The sequence below is a fragment of the Melanostigma gelatinosum genome, assembly GCF_949748355.1.
Source record: "Melanostigma gelatinosum genome assembly, chromosome: 10".
Taxonomy (NCBI): Eukaryota; Metazoa; Chordata; class Actinopteri; order Perciformes; family Zoarcidae; genus Melanostigma; species Melanostigma gelatinosum.
This window is the reverse complement of record NC_136643.1, coordinates 25,111,672-25,128,122: the sequence shown is the minus strand read 5'-3', so window position 1 is coordinate 25,128,122 and position 16,451 is coordinate 25,111,672. Positions and strand designations below refer to the sequence as shown.

General features: G+C 44.2%; 2 protein-coding genes across 4 annotated transcripts in view; both read right to left on the bottom strand.

Annotated features, from left to right (window-relative positions):
• Positions 1–269: 269 nt before the first annotated feature.
• Positions 270–5,183, bottom strand: tent5c (terminal nucleotidyltransferase 5C). Its single transcript, XM_079277204.1, has 2 exons — positions 5,076–5,183; positions 270–4,271 (listed from the first exon to the last, which is right to left on the bottom strand). Exon 2 carries the CDS (start codon positions 4,246–4,248, stop codon positions 3,097–3,099), a length of 1,152 nt encoding a protein of 383 aa, XP_079133330.1. The 5' UTR covers positions 4,249–4,271; positions 5,076–5,183; the 3' UTR covers positions 270–3,096.
• Positions 5,184–12,904: 7,721 nt separating this feature from the next.
• The window catches only part of man1a2 (mannosidase, alpha, class 1A, member 2), a 78,088-nt gene continuing 74,541 nt past the window's right edge, over positions 12,905–16,451 (bottom strand). The window contains exons 14-15 of one of the 3 annotated variants that reach the window (XR_013772300.1): positions 14,932–16,267; positions 12,905–14,598 (exon numbers count right to left, since the gene is read on the bottom strand). Coding sequence is in view for 1 of the 3 variants with exons in the window: in XM_079277206.1 (XP_079133332.1) it covers positions 16,132–16,267 (136 nt within the window). In the remaining 2 variants the exon portion in view is untranslated. Of the gene's footprint in view, positions 16,268–16,451 lie in introns of all 3 variants that reach the window. The other 2 variants (XR_013772301.1, XM_079277206.1) reach the window with 2 other exon arrangements.

Sequence of the window (16,451 nt, the reverse complement as noted above, 5' to 3'; positions counted from 1 at the left end):
ACAGAAACAGCTGAAGCACGGTTTTCATTTAATACTCTTTATTCATATTAGTTTACTCTTCAAACACAAGTTTCCTGATTTACATTTCCATTCAAAAGGAAAAAACTCAAGTGAGGTAAAAGTCCTGAAAAATGAAATAGTAGAACTCGTGAAGTCACAATCACGAAGCAGACGAAAACAAAAAAAGCTTTGCATTTACCATTTCAAAAAAAAAAAAAAAAAAAAAAAAAAAAAAAAAAAAAAAAAAAATAGATATATATATAGTGCGACACATTTTATATTTCCCCAACTTTCTCTTATAGAGCAACAAGCATCCCGTCATACACAAACACACACCTGCTGCAAACCACTAAACCACCTCCAGACGTAGAGATCCTCCGTCACCACGACACAGTTCTCTCTGCACCCCCCCGCCAGCAAAGAATACATCTACAGGCATCAACTTAAAGAAACAAAAACACGCTGTACTAATAAACAAAGGCCCAAACTAAGCGGGACGATCAAAGGCGAGGAGAGAGAGACAAACGTGGTTTACAGCAGAAAAACAGGGGTAAAATGCACTTCATCCTTTTCTTCTTCTGTCACAAAACGGTTCGCACATGGACATTCATGCATCACCCCCGCTCTCATCTAGAGGGGTGAGAGGTCAAGCTTTAACTATTCAGTCATAAGGAAAAAAAAACAAAAACACGACAACCAAAAACACACGAATAGCAGAGCGGCCACCAGAGGATCATCCTCCTCTTTGACGTCGCTCACTGAAGAGACGTCAACTAACAAAGAGCACAAGAAGAAGCAGAAGAAGAAGAAGACGACTTCTGATGCTGCTGCTGTTCAAAAGTACCAACTCTTCATCATCATCATCACTCAGAGGGGAGGGACTGAACTGGGGAATGATCCCTTGGCTTTCAAACAAGATCACTAAAACATTGAGTGATGATGGAGGATGAAGGCTTTCAGAGCAACATGATGAACCCTGAACCAGCGCTGAAGTCTGCTGGCTCCCTTCAGGGCTACTGATCCACTCCAGTAAGATCCGGCAGTTTAGGGTAAGAAGAGGGGGGGGGGGTATTAGGAGGGGGCAATGTCAAGACAACACATCATGTCCCTGAGACCCAGCTCCAGCAAAGACCACATTAGCGTATTTACATCCTTTTTGGAGTAAACCAAGGCCTCTATAAAGTGGTTCTGTTAGTACGGGGTCTCTACCCCCCCCCCCCCATAGCTACTGGGCCAAAGCGTGGCCCCTCAGTGCACCAGTAGGTATTGCTTTGGTGTGGACCAAAGTGTCGGCAGAACAAAGCTCGCTTCAGAGTTACAAAATTCGGGGCAGTCCATGAAATGAAAACAAGGCGGAGGGGGGGGGGGGGGATATAATACAAGGAGCGTTTAGAATAGTTGGAAGGTCAACATGGCCGCCAGTGGCTCAAAGACAGAGAGAGTAAACCTAAGAGGGCGAGGAGGAGACTGAGACAGGAATGACAGAAACTACATAACGTAAGACAGAAATATGTGAATCGTCGACTGAACTAAAATGATGTTTAATGTTTCACAAGGTGTTTCCGTCCTGATCACCATTTAAAAAACGCTTTAAAAAAAGCTCCCCAAAAGAAAGGCACTTGAGTGCTTCAGTTGCGACTTTGGTCCAGAGCGACAGTGTGAGTGGCACCTCAAAGAAACTCCCAAAAAAAAACAAAAAAAACACACTACGATAGTTTCCCAAACCAAAGTTCATGTCCTGCAGACGAGGACAACCCGACCGCCCACGTAGTTCTGCTAGCATGATGTGGGCCAGACAGATAATCCTGGTTATCTGGTGTAAAACACAAAAAAAACAAAACAAGGAGCCACGAGGCGGCGAAGCCGGAATCCCGAGGGTCAGAAAGACACGAGGTTAAAGAGAAGCTTCGGTTTAAATCCTGACCGATAACAGGACGTCTGCCGAGCAGTGCTCAGAATAAACAGCTAATAATAGGCCGAGCTACAAATAGTAATTCATCGGTTTGTAGAGCCCGACTGGCGTTCCTCTCAACATACCAGTAGCACGCCACTGGTGCCCGATCCCCACAAAAGGGGTTCCAACATGGACAGGAAGTGACTCAGCACCCCTCCTCGCATGTCAGGTGGTAGGGCCCAAAAAAAAAGAAAGGAGGATAATTATAGACCGGCTGTCAAACTACAGCCGGTCACCGAGCTGCGTCAGAGAAGGAATCTCATTTCAGAGCTCCTGTAACGGTTTTGCGAGGGGGGGGGGGGGGACGACCCTGGCGTGGTGCGCCATGTGCTGCTCCTTTTAAGGGGTCAGTCACTTCCAGTCTCCCAAAAAGCCGGCTCTCTCGCCAGCAGGTCTCAGCACTCTCTCGGAGGGCTGAACTGTCTCACTGCTGAACTGTCTCACTGAACAGTACAGGGCCGAGTGAACCGGGTCGTCCTGCACCGACGCTCAGCGGGAAAAGAAACGGACGCACGTTATTTTTCTTGCATCGTTTACAAATCTCAGGCACTGACGGCATCGTTAAGGAGACCACACGTGTGTCAAGATGAATTAAAACAAAGTGACTCTTGCTTTCCCTCCTTTATATTCTGATTAATGTGCCACCCCCCCCCCCAGTGAACAACATTTTAAACACTGGTGCTCTTTTTTTATACATCACCCTTTTCCCCAATAATACTATTTTTCAATATTTTACACTTTTTATCTTCTTTTTTTTTCATCACAGGGGGGGAAACTAAATTTAAGGCTATATAACAAGTTACTTTTCCATTTTTTGTTGCAAAATATAGCCCATAATTAACTCATTGGGGGGGGGTAACACCCGGAGGTTAAGGCACAAAACTCCGTTAAAGAGGGAAACAATCAAACATGATGAGAAAAAAAAATGTAAACACTTAAAAATCTCACTTCCTTTTCAATGAGCTAGAGAACTCTGTAGATGAGGAATAAGAAAGGATTCCAAAAGCAAAACACTTGTCCACTTGAATATAATTGTGCCTTGAGAGGAACAAAGTATTTATTGCCTCAATAATATCCGTTTTCAGTGTTTTTGTAATTCCTCCTTCTCCAAAGCAGCAGCACTTCCACTCGTTTTATCTGCGTCAGTTACATGGCAGCCATGTTGGAATGTTCTGGTTGGCCACGTAGTAGTTGCTGAAGTTGTGGTCTCGGACGTACGGCGCCGGCTGATAGTAGCAGGTGACGCAGGACGCGTCCGGGATGGCGTTCTGCTCCGCCAGCACCCGGAACGCCATCAGCGAGATGAGGTGGAGCGTCTGCCGCCGCTCGTGGCCCATCAGGCACACCGTGCTCTCGTTGACCACGCGCCGCAGGATCATGAGGTAGTCGTACTTGCTCTTCTCCTCGCCCACGAAGTGGCTCTGGAGGTAGGCCTCCACCTTGCGCTGCTGCTCGCCGATGTCGGGGAAGTCGATGAAGAAGCGCGAGCACATGTAGCGCTCCAGGGCCTTGAACTCCTCCTCGCTGGCGGGCCGAAAGTCCCGCACCAGCAGGTTGCAGTACTTGAGCAGGCCGCCGCCGCGGATCTCCTCGGGCCGCTTGGTGGCGATGAGCTTGTTGCTCAGGTGGCTCAGCGCCGCGGCGTAGTCCCCGTACACGCTCTCGCCGCTCACAGTCGGGTGAAACGCCGGCGACATCGGCGTCTGCGCCAGCTCGTAGTACGAGAGCATGGAGTCCAGCACGATCTGAAAGGAGTCCACGCTGAACTCAAACTGCCGGCGTATCGAGTCCACGAACTTCAGCTCCACGTTGCGGCCGTTGTTGTTGGAGAGCGAGATGAGGCTCCAGCGGTCCTGCTCCGTGTTCACCTTCACCAGCTTCTGGACGTACGCCTCTCGGAGGGTCATGGGCGTGATCTTCTCCTTGTTCACGCCCTCGGGCAGGAAGTCCAGCAGGGTGCCCAGCACCATGTCCTTGATGAGCCGGAACTCGGCCTCGTGCGGCAGGTCCACCCTGAAGATGACGTCCAGGTCCTTGTAGCTCCAGCCGACGTCCTTCACCAGCACGTGGCTGGCCGTGGAGCCGTTGAGCCGGACGTCCTTCACCCGGATGCCGCTGAGCTCCAGGCGGGATCGCACCCGGTACACGATGTCCTTCAGCCGCACCTGCAAGGTGGGGAAGTTCCCCCGTCCGTGAACGGGCACCACCTCTGTCAGGACCTCGTTGAGGCGGCTCACCTGCTCCCAGCTGAGGACACTGACCGAACTACTCTTTGATTCCTCCTGGTTAGCCATCTTCTCAACAAAGTTCAGATCGACTGAGACGACAGGGGAGAGAAACAGATGTAGTCAAGGCTAAAAAACTACAAATCACATCATTTTCAAATTCATTTTTAACAATACAACAACACTTCACAATTTAACAATGATCAATAAACACAAATCACAAGTAAATATAATAAAAGTAATAAATCATAGCTTGCCAGCTGTTAAAAAAAAAATCTCATGAAACAAGTAGGGGCATCATGAGCCAGTCAGCACGAGCGCAGCAGAATGTGCGCACGACACAAGCTGCTCGCTCTCCGTTACACACACGCGCAGTATAAAAAGCACAGAGCTCGTGAGGCTTCTAGAACAGCTCAACTCGCGTGAGCCTCTTTTTTTTTTTTAACAGTGTTTAACTAAATAAATAAAAATAAAAAATCACAGTAAAGTAAGTTTAACGTACACGTTTAATACACACGTTACGGTAATTATCTGCTCCAGCTGACTGTGACGAATGCGACATTTAAACTTTAAGTTCACCGGTAACTAAACGCTATTAGAACACCTGGTTTTAATTAACGTTAACTTGCGTTGCTTATTAAGACAGGCTTACCCTTAAATTTGACTTAATGTTCAGCCATATGGCGACGAATCATCAATCTACGAATTCAGCAAAGTCACGTTTGAACTTATCAATGAACCGGAAAACCGTGCATCTGACGTGCAAATAACTGATGTCACGTGATTTCTGGATCAAACTTTATTTAATTTAGCGTTATGATTTTCTAACGTTACTTTCAAAACGTACGACATTAAAAACCACAGAAAATAGAGAGAGTAGTAAAAGCAATACGTACATTTTTCTCCCCCTTAAAAAAAAGCGTCCTCTGAAAGCGGTGAACGTCAGAAAGAGAAGATGTTAACTTCACATAATCCGCCAACGTCTGGGAGACAAAACACGTGCGACGCCCGGGAGCTGAGGAGAAGTCGGTATTTGAACCTGCACGCGCAGTCACGCTTGCTTTATACAGCCGAAGTACGACCCAAAGAAAAAATAGATGCGCAACCGTGACACGATATAGTCCCTCCTCTCCGTCTGCGTAGCGTCACTTTTATGATTTAAAAAGTAAAGTATTAAGGTTATAAAGCGTTGTGTGGTGAAAGATATGAATCACAGAATGTGTATCTTTACCCTTTAAAGAATAAAAGAAGTCCAAACTTTCATCAGCGGCGGATCACACAGACGTAAAACAGACCAGCTTGGTTTTGTACCAATGCGCCGAACGACGCTTCTGATTGGTCGACGAGGTTTTTTGCGTTGCCATAGTAATCATGGACCCCGTCTCCAGGCAGGTGGAGCTCAGTTGAAAAACAGCAATTTATGTATTTATAAAGATTAAAGAAGTACACATCGAAATATTACACCTTATTAATAAATACATTTACATACATACATCAAATCTATATCCACACAAAAAAAACTATCAATAATCTTATTAAACAAATGTAATTTATTCAATAATAACTCAGTTACCTTTTAAACGAAATGAAAAAATATATATCGTGTAAAACGATTAAATAAAATCTTAATTGAGTTGACTTTTGAACATAAATACACACAACACTGTATTCATTGTAAATGTATTTATTATATATGGTACATTTTACATACATAAATGTGAATTAATAAAAGTTATCCCCAATTTAACTGGATTTGTTCAATGAATTTTAAGAATATATCAAAACTCAAACACCAAACACACATTATCCTAATTATATGTATTTATTTGAATTGATGTTCATGTTTATGTTGAGTACCGTCTGCAATGCTTGTTTTTAATATATTTTTAATATAGATTTTAAAAAACAGCCATTTATTTATTTGATGTTCTACTAATTTAATTTCACTTTAAAATGTTCTTGTTTGATTCCACTAACATGTTGTTGTCTCACTCAACATTATAGAAATATGTATAAATCATTTTTATTTATTTAAAAGGGCAAAATAACTCAAAATCAGAAGAAGCCAAATCAGTAAAATAATAATAAGACGACATAAAGCAATTCAAATGTAAAACAAATGAGTCAAAAACACTGAAGGACATTTGGAGAAATGTATTTTTACAACCTCAGTAAAAACAATACCACAATAACAGTGATTTGTATTGATTATCAACACTTAATACCATCAGTCGTCAGTTTATTTTATCGTTTCTAATAATCACACTGATGTCCAATGAGGACAGAATATATCAGAAACACGTCTTCAAGACAATCCTGCTTCACTTTCAATCAAACTGAACTTCCTGATCCGTAGAGGAGACATTTCGTTTTGCTCGTTGTAGCTAAAAAAAAATGGATTCTATGTTCAGCTTTTATATATTTTCCATTCATATGGAATAAACTGAGACTAACGACACACGCAAGCTGCTAAAAAACAAGGTATTGTCTTCCATCACACCTTGCATTAGTCTAGCAGATGTAATGTGTTTTATCACAAGCTATCTGGTCTATTTATATTGGTAGAAAATAGTTCCAATAAAAGTAATAAAAGTAATCTTGATTCGTGCAAAGCAGAAGCCTCAAAGCCCCGTTTAAACTTCTCACAACATGTGAGCCTCTTCTTTCAGTCGTGATGAAGCAGCAGCCTGCATGTGTTCAGTGTGTGATGCACAGCTGTGGAGATCTTGTGCTGTACGCTTTAGAAATGGAAGAACAGGATGTTGTTGACAGCAGAGGAAGCGAGACGATGACGGTCCTGACGGGACTCTTTTTACTACACAGGAAACACAGCAGGCACATATTCTCTGGGTGAAACCCAACAACCTCCCCTGTTTCTATGAAAGTGACTTCATGAGAAACCAGAACATTCCTCTGTAAAGAAACACACACACGATTAAACACTCTGGATTATTGTGAATGATTCAAGGAAACCACAGGGGGACACAAGTGTGATGATGATTCCTTGGAAAGTAAAACACAAGCGTAGACCACAGAATGCCCCCTTGCTGCCACAATAAGAGCTCGCTTTTATTTTGAAACCGAACCTTTGATGACGATTAGAAACAGCTTGAAGTCGACGTACACAAAACAAAACAGGTTATGGAGAAATGGAAGCACAGAGTAGAAAAAGTGAGACAAATTATGTGTGTTGTCACAGGTAAAGTAGAGACTTCACTTCCAAACATCGAATTACATCATTACTTTTCAAAAAGGGGAATCACAGTAAGCCCCGCCCTAAAGCATCCCCTGCTTTATGGTCTGTTTGACTCTAAATCAGGGGTGTCCAAACTTTTGTTTCCACCAATGTGTCCACATTATACCTGTGACTGCAGTGAGGCTCTGTTTTATAAAGTCACCATCTGAGAAAGGTTTCCCGTGGCGGGCAATGAGCTGAGCTACCTCGTAGCTGCTATTGTGGCTGTTTCTTATGTTTTGTTAGCACGGAAAAAATACTGTTGTTGAGCGAGCTGGCTAGCTGCCATTTGCTTAACTTTCTGTTCTCGCTGGGCACCAGTGTCGGACGTGTCATCATCCGGGGATAAACGTTTCTTTGATTGCTCTTGTTTCGTGGAGAAGCTGCCTTGTTCGACACAGTAACTCCACCTAGTGGTGAAACTAAGTACAACATAGTCAAGCGCAAGTTTCAACTGTGGGCCATATTACATTATATTTTTAGAATTTGCTGCGGGCCAATTAAAAATGGACCTATGGCCGCAATTGGCCCCCGGGCCGTAATTTGGACACCCCTGCTCTAAATGGACCACAATGTACTAAATGAACATCATGCTGTATTGAAGAAGACTTGAAACTAGAGAATGAGACATAAACTCATGTTTACAATGTTTACTGAGGTAATAAATCAAGAGAGAAGTAGAGTCATTTTCTATAGACTTCCATACAACCAGAGGAGTCGCCCCCTGGTGGACACTAGAGAGAATGCAGCTTTAAGACTTGAAGCTTTGACTTCACTTTACTGAACCAGAGGTTGCCGTCTGGTTAAAACATTTATAGTCCCCCCCCCCCACTGCTCATACTGGTCAAAAATATCACATGACTGACGAAGAACAAGTCAAGAATCTATTCTGCATCATCGAAGTAGAATAAAACAAGTCGTAAAACAGAACCGATGTTATTTGAGGTGTTTTCTCGATATTCTCCTCGTCTTGTCTTCTGGAAAAGATAATATATGGAAAACATTTCATAAATTACATTCATAATACAATACATATATTTATTAAAAAAATTAAATAAATATATGTAATATTATTCATCATTCATAATATATTCGATATTATAAATATATAATACATAAAATACATTTAGTAAAGTGGTAGTTTTCCTGCAGAGATCACAAACATTTGTTTAAAAAGTTAAAAGTATATATACATAGATATAAATGTGATTGTTGAAGTGTGTTCTTCTGCTCGTCTGGACAACCTGATGAGAAACACTTCGATAGCTGCAGGACACAAACAAACAAAGACTCAAGATGCAGTTTCTCTCGTGGTGCTTCTCTCGCCGCCGCATCACCGGTGGTGAAAACAGAAGAGCGAGGAGGCGAGATGATGCGTGGAGCCGTGTCAGTGAGTCAGCACCGAGAGGAAACCAGTGCGCCAGAGAGGGGATTCCCCCCCCCTGTGCATCATACTTTCTCGAAAACTGAAATGTGCAAACACACACATCTGTTATGCTGTCATCATTAAATGTGTCACAATGTGTCAGCTGGCGAGGAGAGGTTTTACTTTAATGTGATGACTGGAGGACATTTATTATTATTGTACATAAATCTAACAGCTCTGAGATCATCTTTGTAGCATAAAAGACACACTAGGACTGCAAATAAGAATCATTTCTCTCAAGAAGTATAACATATAAATAGAGAAAAAAAATACTCAGTTTCCCAGATGCCAAGGTCTTGCAGTGAACAGGACAGTGACATATCTGGACTGAGGAGTGACGTAGACCTGTCAATCATCGTGTAGCCCCGCCCTAAAGCATCCCCTGCTTTATGGTCTGTGTGACTCTAAATGGAGCATAATGTACTAAATGAACATCATGCTGTATTGAAGAAGACTTGAAACTAGAGATTGAGACATAAACTCATGTTTACAATGTTTACTGAGGTAATAAATCAAGAGAGAAGTAGAGTCATTTTCTATAGACTTCTATACAACCAGAGGAGTCGCCCCCTGGTGGACACTAGAGAGAATGCAGCTTTAAGACAAAGCGTTGGCTTCATTTTTCAGAACTAGAGGTTGCTGTCTGGTTTTTACCCGCTCACTGTGTGTGGTGAAGGAAAGCATCAGTCTGGATATCCACCTCCTCTCTTCGCCAGGACAGTTTTCTGAGGAATGAACCAGACTGGACTCCAATACTCAGTGGGATTACATTTGGGAAGTCCTGTTTAGATTGGCAGAACTTTAAAAAAAAAGTTTTTCCTGTGCTTGAATCGTCTGAACTACGTCCACTTCTTACATCCAGTCAGTTTACTGGCTCACATCACCTTTATTTTTCACTCTGACACGACGTGTTTATCTGCTTTCTGTTCACTCTCCGTGACGCAACATGTGTGTGTTTGCAGGTGGATTTCTGTTGACGGAACAAAATATTCCGGCGTCTTGTGTTGTGAAGGTGTTGATATTTCTACCTGTTTGTGCCGCGCCATCTGCTCCCTCGCTGCGACAACATGCAGTATGTATGAAGTATAAAGACCCCCTGAATAACGCACCGCTGAAAGGCGACGACTCTTGTTTAGGGATGAACGGCAGCAGGTCTGCTTCTGGGGTTGAGTGCATGGTTCAGTGTGTGTGTGTGTGTGTGTGTGTGTGTGTTGATCCTGTTGTGCAGATGGAGCTCTGCCGCTGTGCCATCTGAGAGGTGACTCAGTGTGTGCAGGTCACGGTTGGGTAAGCAGCCCCCGCCATTAACACATTAAACACACACACGATTGATTTGCATGTACCTGGATGCTAGTATTGCACGCGCACACACGCACACACACACACACTTAAAGGTTCCACTACGTCTGCTGACGAAAACCTGTTAATCTCTTCAGAATGACTCAGTCGGACGGTTAAAAGCCCGGCGCTTCCTCTGACATCATTTAGTTGTTTTTGGTTATCTTTGGGGACATTACTACTCCTCCTGTTCTTCCCTTTCACAATAAAAGCTCTAGACATGTACACTGCTCATCTGTTAACCAGAGGGAACTTAAATCCACTCGGATCATACAGATAAGTGCATTCTGTCAGTGAGCAAAAAGCAGGCGGTTGGTTCCGGAGCGGAGTAGCATAGCATCTTTTAGCTGCTTCCCCGTGTTCGGTTCTGGCAGCTGAACCACATCGGAGAGGTATTTTGGTCCCGGCTCCACTTCATGATCCATGAACAAGCAGCAGTGCTTTCAGGACCTTTCTGTGCACGGACCGAAGCGTCCGAGCAACACGGTCGGTTCTTCTGGTTTCTGTAAGAACTCTCGCAGCTGCAATGTGTACAAGTTGAAGCTGTTTGATGGTCATTTTAGGAAGTCCGTCAAAGTAGTCAACCCTGCTGGAAGTTTGGCATCATTTCCTGCTAACATGGGCACCAGATGAGAAGACGTTTATATGGGTCGATTTTAAAAGTCGACCCGTGTTGTGGTTTAGCTTGGGTGGATGAGTTTTTGGCATCGGGGCGAAGCAGTGAACCCCGAACATCCCATTTGAATCCAGACTGCTGTGACTCATCACGACATCACTTCCAGAGCTGCCGATTGTTCCCTGTCCTGCTTCTGTCTTTGTGTTGCTGGTACGTTACCAAAGGAAAGTTAAGTTTATTAAACACATCATGGGTGAGCTTCTAATAGAGCAGTAAGACAGTTAAATGTCAGCATTAAGCAAGAAAACCTCCAAGTTCAGAAGAACCATCACAGCCTTCCAGCCCGCTCTGCTCAAACCCTGCATGTTCAGACGTGAGCTCTGCTCCCTACTTCTCATCTGAACTCATCTTAAATTGTCTGTTCAACAGTAGCCGACATATCTTTTTATAATGTAAACACACACACACTCAACGATCAATATTTAGTTCACGATATGCGCGAACTTATCAGACTGTGTGTTTACTGGGATCACAACTTTCCAGTTCACAGCCATCTTTGCAACAGGAAGCACCTGCTCGCTTCCCCTCCGACGATCTCAGACAAACACACCAGGAGCCCAAAGGTGCCAGCACGCACGCACGCGCGCACGCACACACACACACACACGCACGCACACGCACACGCACACGCACACGCACACGCACACGCACACGCACACGCACACACACACACACACACACACACACACACACACACACACACACACACACACACACACACACACACACACACACACACACACACACACACACACCATAAAAAAGGTTTTTAGAAATGTTTAAATGTGGAAATGATCTCTCTGACTGATCCAGTGGAAGCGAGTACTTCAGAACTCAAGCGGGAACCTCGTGTGACTCTGGTGAACAGATGCAGTGTGAATAAACAGAACCTGCGGCAGATGAAAAGGTTCTTATTAGCGCGAGAGCTGCCATCTCAGAGGAAGCCGCTGTGGGTTTTGTCCAAACTTTGTTCTTTTTAAACACGTCTGAAGAGCGGCAGGGAACGAATCTTTAATTTAAAATGATTAGTTATTTGTTATAAACCCGTGTTTGATTGAGACGGTTTAGTGGTTAAATGTACAGTTTTGGTAGATTTTTAGGAGCCATCCTTTGAATCAAGCAGTTGCTTTTGGAGTCAATGAAATCTGTCCAATCAGGACAATTTGTAACCAACCTGAAAGACGCCGTATTTCACCACAGATGTATATCGGAGGTGGACGTAGTCATCATGATGTCACCCTTGGATTTCGGCCGGCGCCATCTTGGTTTTTTGCAACCAGTGAACAGGAAGTGACCATATCTGGACTGAGGAGGAGTGAAGTAGAGACGCTGTATCCGTCTCTGGTAGAGACCTGTCAATCACCGTGTAGCCCCGCCCTAAAGCATCCCCTGCTTTATGGTCTGTGTGACTCTAAATGGACCATAATGTACTAAATGAACATCATGCTGTATTGAAGAAGACTTGAAACTAGAGATTGAGACATAAACTCATGTTCACAATGTTTACTGAGGTAATAAATCAAGAGAGAAGTAGAGTCATTTTCTATAGACTTCTATACAACCAGAGGAGTCGCCCCCTGGTGGACACTAGAGAGAATGCAGCTTTAAGACATGAAGCAGAGCGCTGCTTGGGATTTTTCCCAGGGTGCATTGCTCAACAACATGCTGAGTGTCCACAGGATCCATCATTTCTGGGCTTTCCATTCATTGTGTGTGTGTGTGCAGCAGCGTAATGCGTCTCGTATCTCCGCGGTCGATTCGAGAGACGGGGCATCAGCCTCATTTGCATAAAGTTGAGATCTAGGCCACTCGCCTCCTCGTAAAACTCTTTGAAACTCAACATATTTAATCTCAAATGAAAGACATATTCAGCAGCTGCATGGCTCATTTCTCCCCTCAGATGTTTCTAGAAACACATTTCTTAACAACAGAGTAAGTTTTACATGTTCGACCGCGGTGGCTTCATCCTTCGGACCTGGTGAAAGTTAAAAACACAGAACGTCCTCCTCGATCACTTTTCATAACATCTTTATTGAATTTGTGTCTCAGTTTTAAACATATTTACAGATACTTTAATTTGATCTTTTTTTTTTTTAGTTCAGTAAAAATACAAATACAGAACACTCAGTTTTCAAAATCAACGTCGCTCCCAGCGACTCCATGGCCCAGGCCCCCCCCCCCCCCCCATAAGATATAGGTGTTGATGATGTCAGCGTGATGTCAGAGACTGAGAGGCAACACTGAACTGCATCGATGGGTCGTTGAGCGGAAAGAGAAGATGATACCAGATGTGATGGAGAGAATCATGTGATGTACGCTGATCTACACGCTGAAGAGGAGCTATCAGACGTTCCTGTTTCATTGATTTATAAAAATTAAATATAAACTCGGTTCAGAACATGTTGACATTACATATCAAAATATAACCATCATAAGACGTTTAAAGTATAAGGCAGATATCAGTTCATATGTTTAGTGTTTTATGTCTTATTATCTTTATTCGATATCACTCTCAGCCCCAATTCATCTCTCAAAAACACATCTTAAGAAAAGTAATCTCCAAAAGCAGCTGGGTGTTGTAGTTCTTAGCAAACGGCAGTGGATTTGTTGGGGACTACTTTCTGCGGTGGAGTAACACACATTTGATGTCTCGTGACGATATTAAAATAAACTCCAGTAACGACGGAACACGTCGTGTCTTTAGTCGCTGTTGGACTCTACGGCACAGAGGACTGTTGCTTTTGGGATTAATTGACAATAAATAAAAGTGACCGATCTTTTACAGTGTTTTTTATTCCTGTTCCAACCGTGTAAAGCACTTTGTAGCCCCGTTGTGAAGGTGCTGTATAAATAAGGGTTCCTCTCATATTCTGAAGAAGAAAGCGTTATCCCGTAAATCTGCACTTTCCTCTCCGTCTGTCTTCGTGTCAGGTGAGCATCGTAGTGACAACACACACACAAAGCAAAGCGCGTGAGAAGAGCACAGCATCGGCCGAGGCGTCCCACACGTGACAATAAGGCTTCAGAAGAATCAAACGCACACAAACACAACAACAGAATCTCGCTGCTTTACTTCAGGTTCTACTAAAAATCTTCTTCAGAAGTCGAATTCAGTTTCCTCTCGTTCACCTAAACCAGTCGGTTGATGTTGAACATCGCAGATTCACGTCACACAAACGGGCTTCTTGACGAGCTCACGCACACACACACACACACACACACACACACGCACACACGCACACACACGCACACACACACACACACACACGCGTTCACTGAGTCCATCATTAAGCCGATTGTTTCTGTTCTTTGAAAACAAAGTGACTTTTCTTCTCTTGAGAACAGAACATGCAGCAGCAGACCTGAACTGAAAGCTCTGGGCTGATGGGGGATGTAGTTTTTTCTAACCTACAGTTACACGATTATTTCAACTCAACTGGCTCCTCTCCTCTGCTGCCATTTGATCCCCTCCTTTGTTTCTATAAATCCTTCTATTGAATTGAATCTGCGTCACTACTTTTCATTTCTAAAACAAGTCACATTTATATCATTTTGTCTGATTCTTGTGCAGCGCTCACACTACGTTCTCGGGGTTGAGATGATGTTGAATGAGTCTCTGAATCTCAGGACTTCAGGCTGAAGCGTCAGCGGGAACCGGAGCAGCGAGTCTGCTTCGTGTGTCGGGAGCGATAGCGGGAGGCCGAGCTCTCGATGCATCGAGTTCATCTCTCCGACTGTCAAACTCTGACACAGAAGAGAAACCAGCAAGACTCAGCAACGGATGTAAAGATTTGGATGATATTTATATATTTATATATGTAGATGTAGATATATAAAGTGTTTCATACTTTGCCAGACTCGTGTGAGAAGAGACTAAAGGACTGTCGAACTCTTCCACAGAGGAGAAGTTCTAAAGACTCATCAATTTTAAATCATAAATGAATGAAAAAGCATTCCTAGAAGCGACTGAAGGCCTCGGAGCGTTTCTTCTTGCTGTGGTTCAAACGTAGCCGAGAGGAGAAGGACCGAAACATGAAAAGATTATTTTGAACACGATGAGGAGTTCATGCAACTTACAGTTAGAGGAGGTCCAACCGGTGATGATGATGATGGTGATGATGATGGTGGAACAGAGCAAAAGAGGGATGTGAGCTCCGCGGGTGAGACGCCATTTATTCAGCTCGCTCAGTGCTACACTTCTGCTCGCCTCCTTCTTCACAGACTTCCCGTACAAAGTGCACAAATAAATGATTTACAGCAGAAGGTGATTTTAACTCAATATACAAAAAAGCCTCGTCTCACAATGCGTGACCTGAACATGATGAAGGTGGGATGAGAGATGAAGAGGAGAGAAGAAGCAGGAGAGAAACTGTTTGTTTTTTTTGTCATGGAGGAGAGATTTCAGCTTCCCGCACAGTAGCAGCAGAATGTTTGGTGTTGTCTCTAAACATGGAAAGATGAGGATGAGGAGGAAGAGGAGGCCTGCTGCTGTCACCGTGTAGTCACTGTTCCACTTACAATGGTCCACTTTTCTGAAAAAGGAGGATTAGAAGAGGAGGAAGACGAGGAGGGGACTGTCGCCACAACCCGTCCACTCAACTGAAGGTTTGAGTTCATCTGAAGATCAAACAGGAAGTGGAATGGGGGAGGGGCTCAGGGAGAACTCAACCCTGTGTCCCCAGCAAGGATTAGTCCAAAACAAACAGCACACCTCATCAACAACAGACCCGGCAAAGTCCTCAAGTCCGCCTGCCTGGAAACAAGTCACTTCCATCGGTACAGAGTCAGACACGACTGCGTAATCCTTCACAGAAACCCCACAATGCACTCTGAGTGCAGCAGCTCGAAAGTCTGTCCGAGTTTGGTCAAATCTCAAATCAACACGAAAAATAATAATAAAAAAATAAAATAAAAATAAAGTAAATCAAGCCTCCGGTTTGGGAGCTCGGCCCTTCAGAGCGGAGAGGCTGAGCAGCACACCCGCCATCTTCCTGCTTGAAGCAGAGAAGACGGAGAGATGGACAGAGTCGAGAGAGTAAAACACAGAAGAAGAAGACGGCGGAGACTCAAACGTCCTCCGTCTCCTCGGGGTGCCGGCTGCAGTCCAGAGAGCAGCTGAGTCTGTCGAGCTGAATGTAAGTTTATCCAGTGTCGGTGGGGGTGTGGTGTTTCTTTTGTTATTGGAGGGTAGGCGGCCGTACAGGTGGAGCCCACCTGGTGCCGTGGAGGAGAAAAGATGCCCCCCCTCTGCCCCCCCGCCTCCTCCAAACGGTCCGTTTACCGCTGAGCCGGCTCGCTGCCGGGCAGCGTGATGTTGCCGAGGTGCAGCACAGGAAGAGGGTGAGCCTCCGTGTTGAAGACCCAACTCTCAAACGGCATCAGGTCGTCGCTGGAGAACAGCAGGTACAGATACCTGGGGGGGGGGGAGAAGGATGGGGGAGGAGGAAGAAGAAAGAAGTGAATGACGCGCAAAAATTAAAAACGACAGGAACAAACAGGTTTTAACATGAGCGCCATCAGCTCTTTCAGTCATATTTTCTCTGTTCAAGTCTTTCGGACTTTATTCAGAAACCAGTTTGGTCATAAACAGGAGACGA

Excerpts from the sequence above, each read along its gene's own strand:
- tent5c (XM_079277204.1), bottom strand. The coding sequence starts at position 4,248 with ATGGCTAACCAGGAGGAATCAAAGAGTAGTTCGGTCAGTGTCCTCAGC.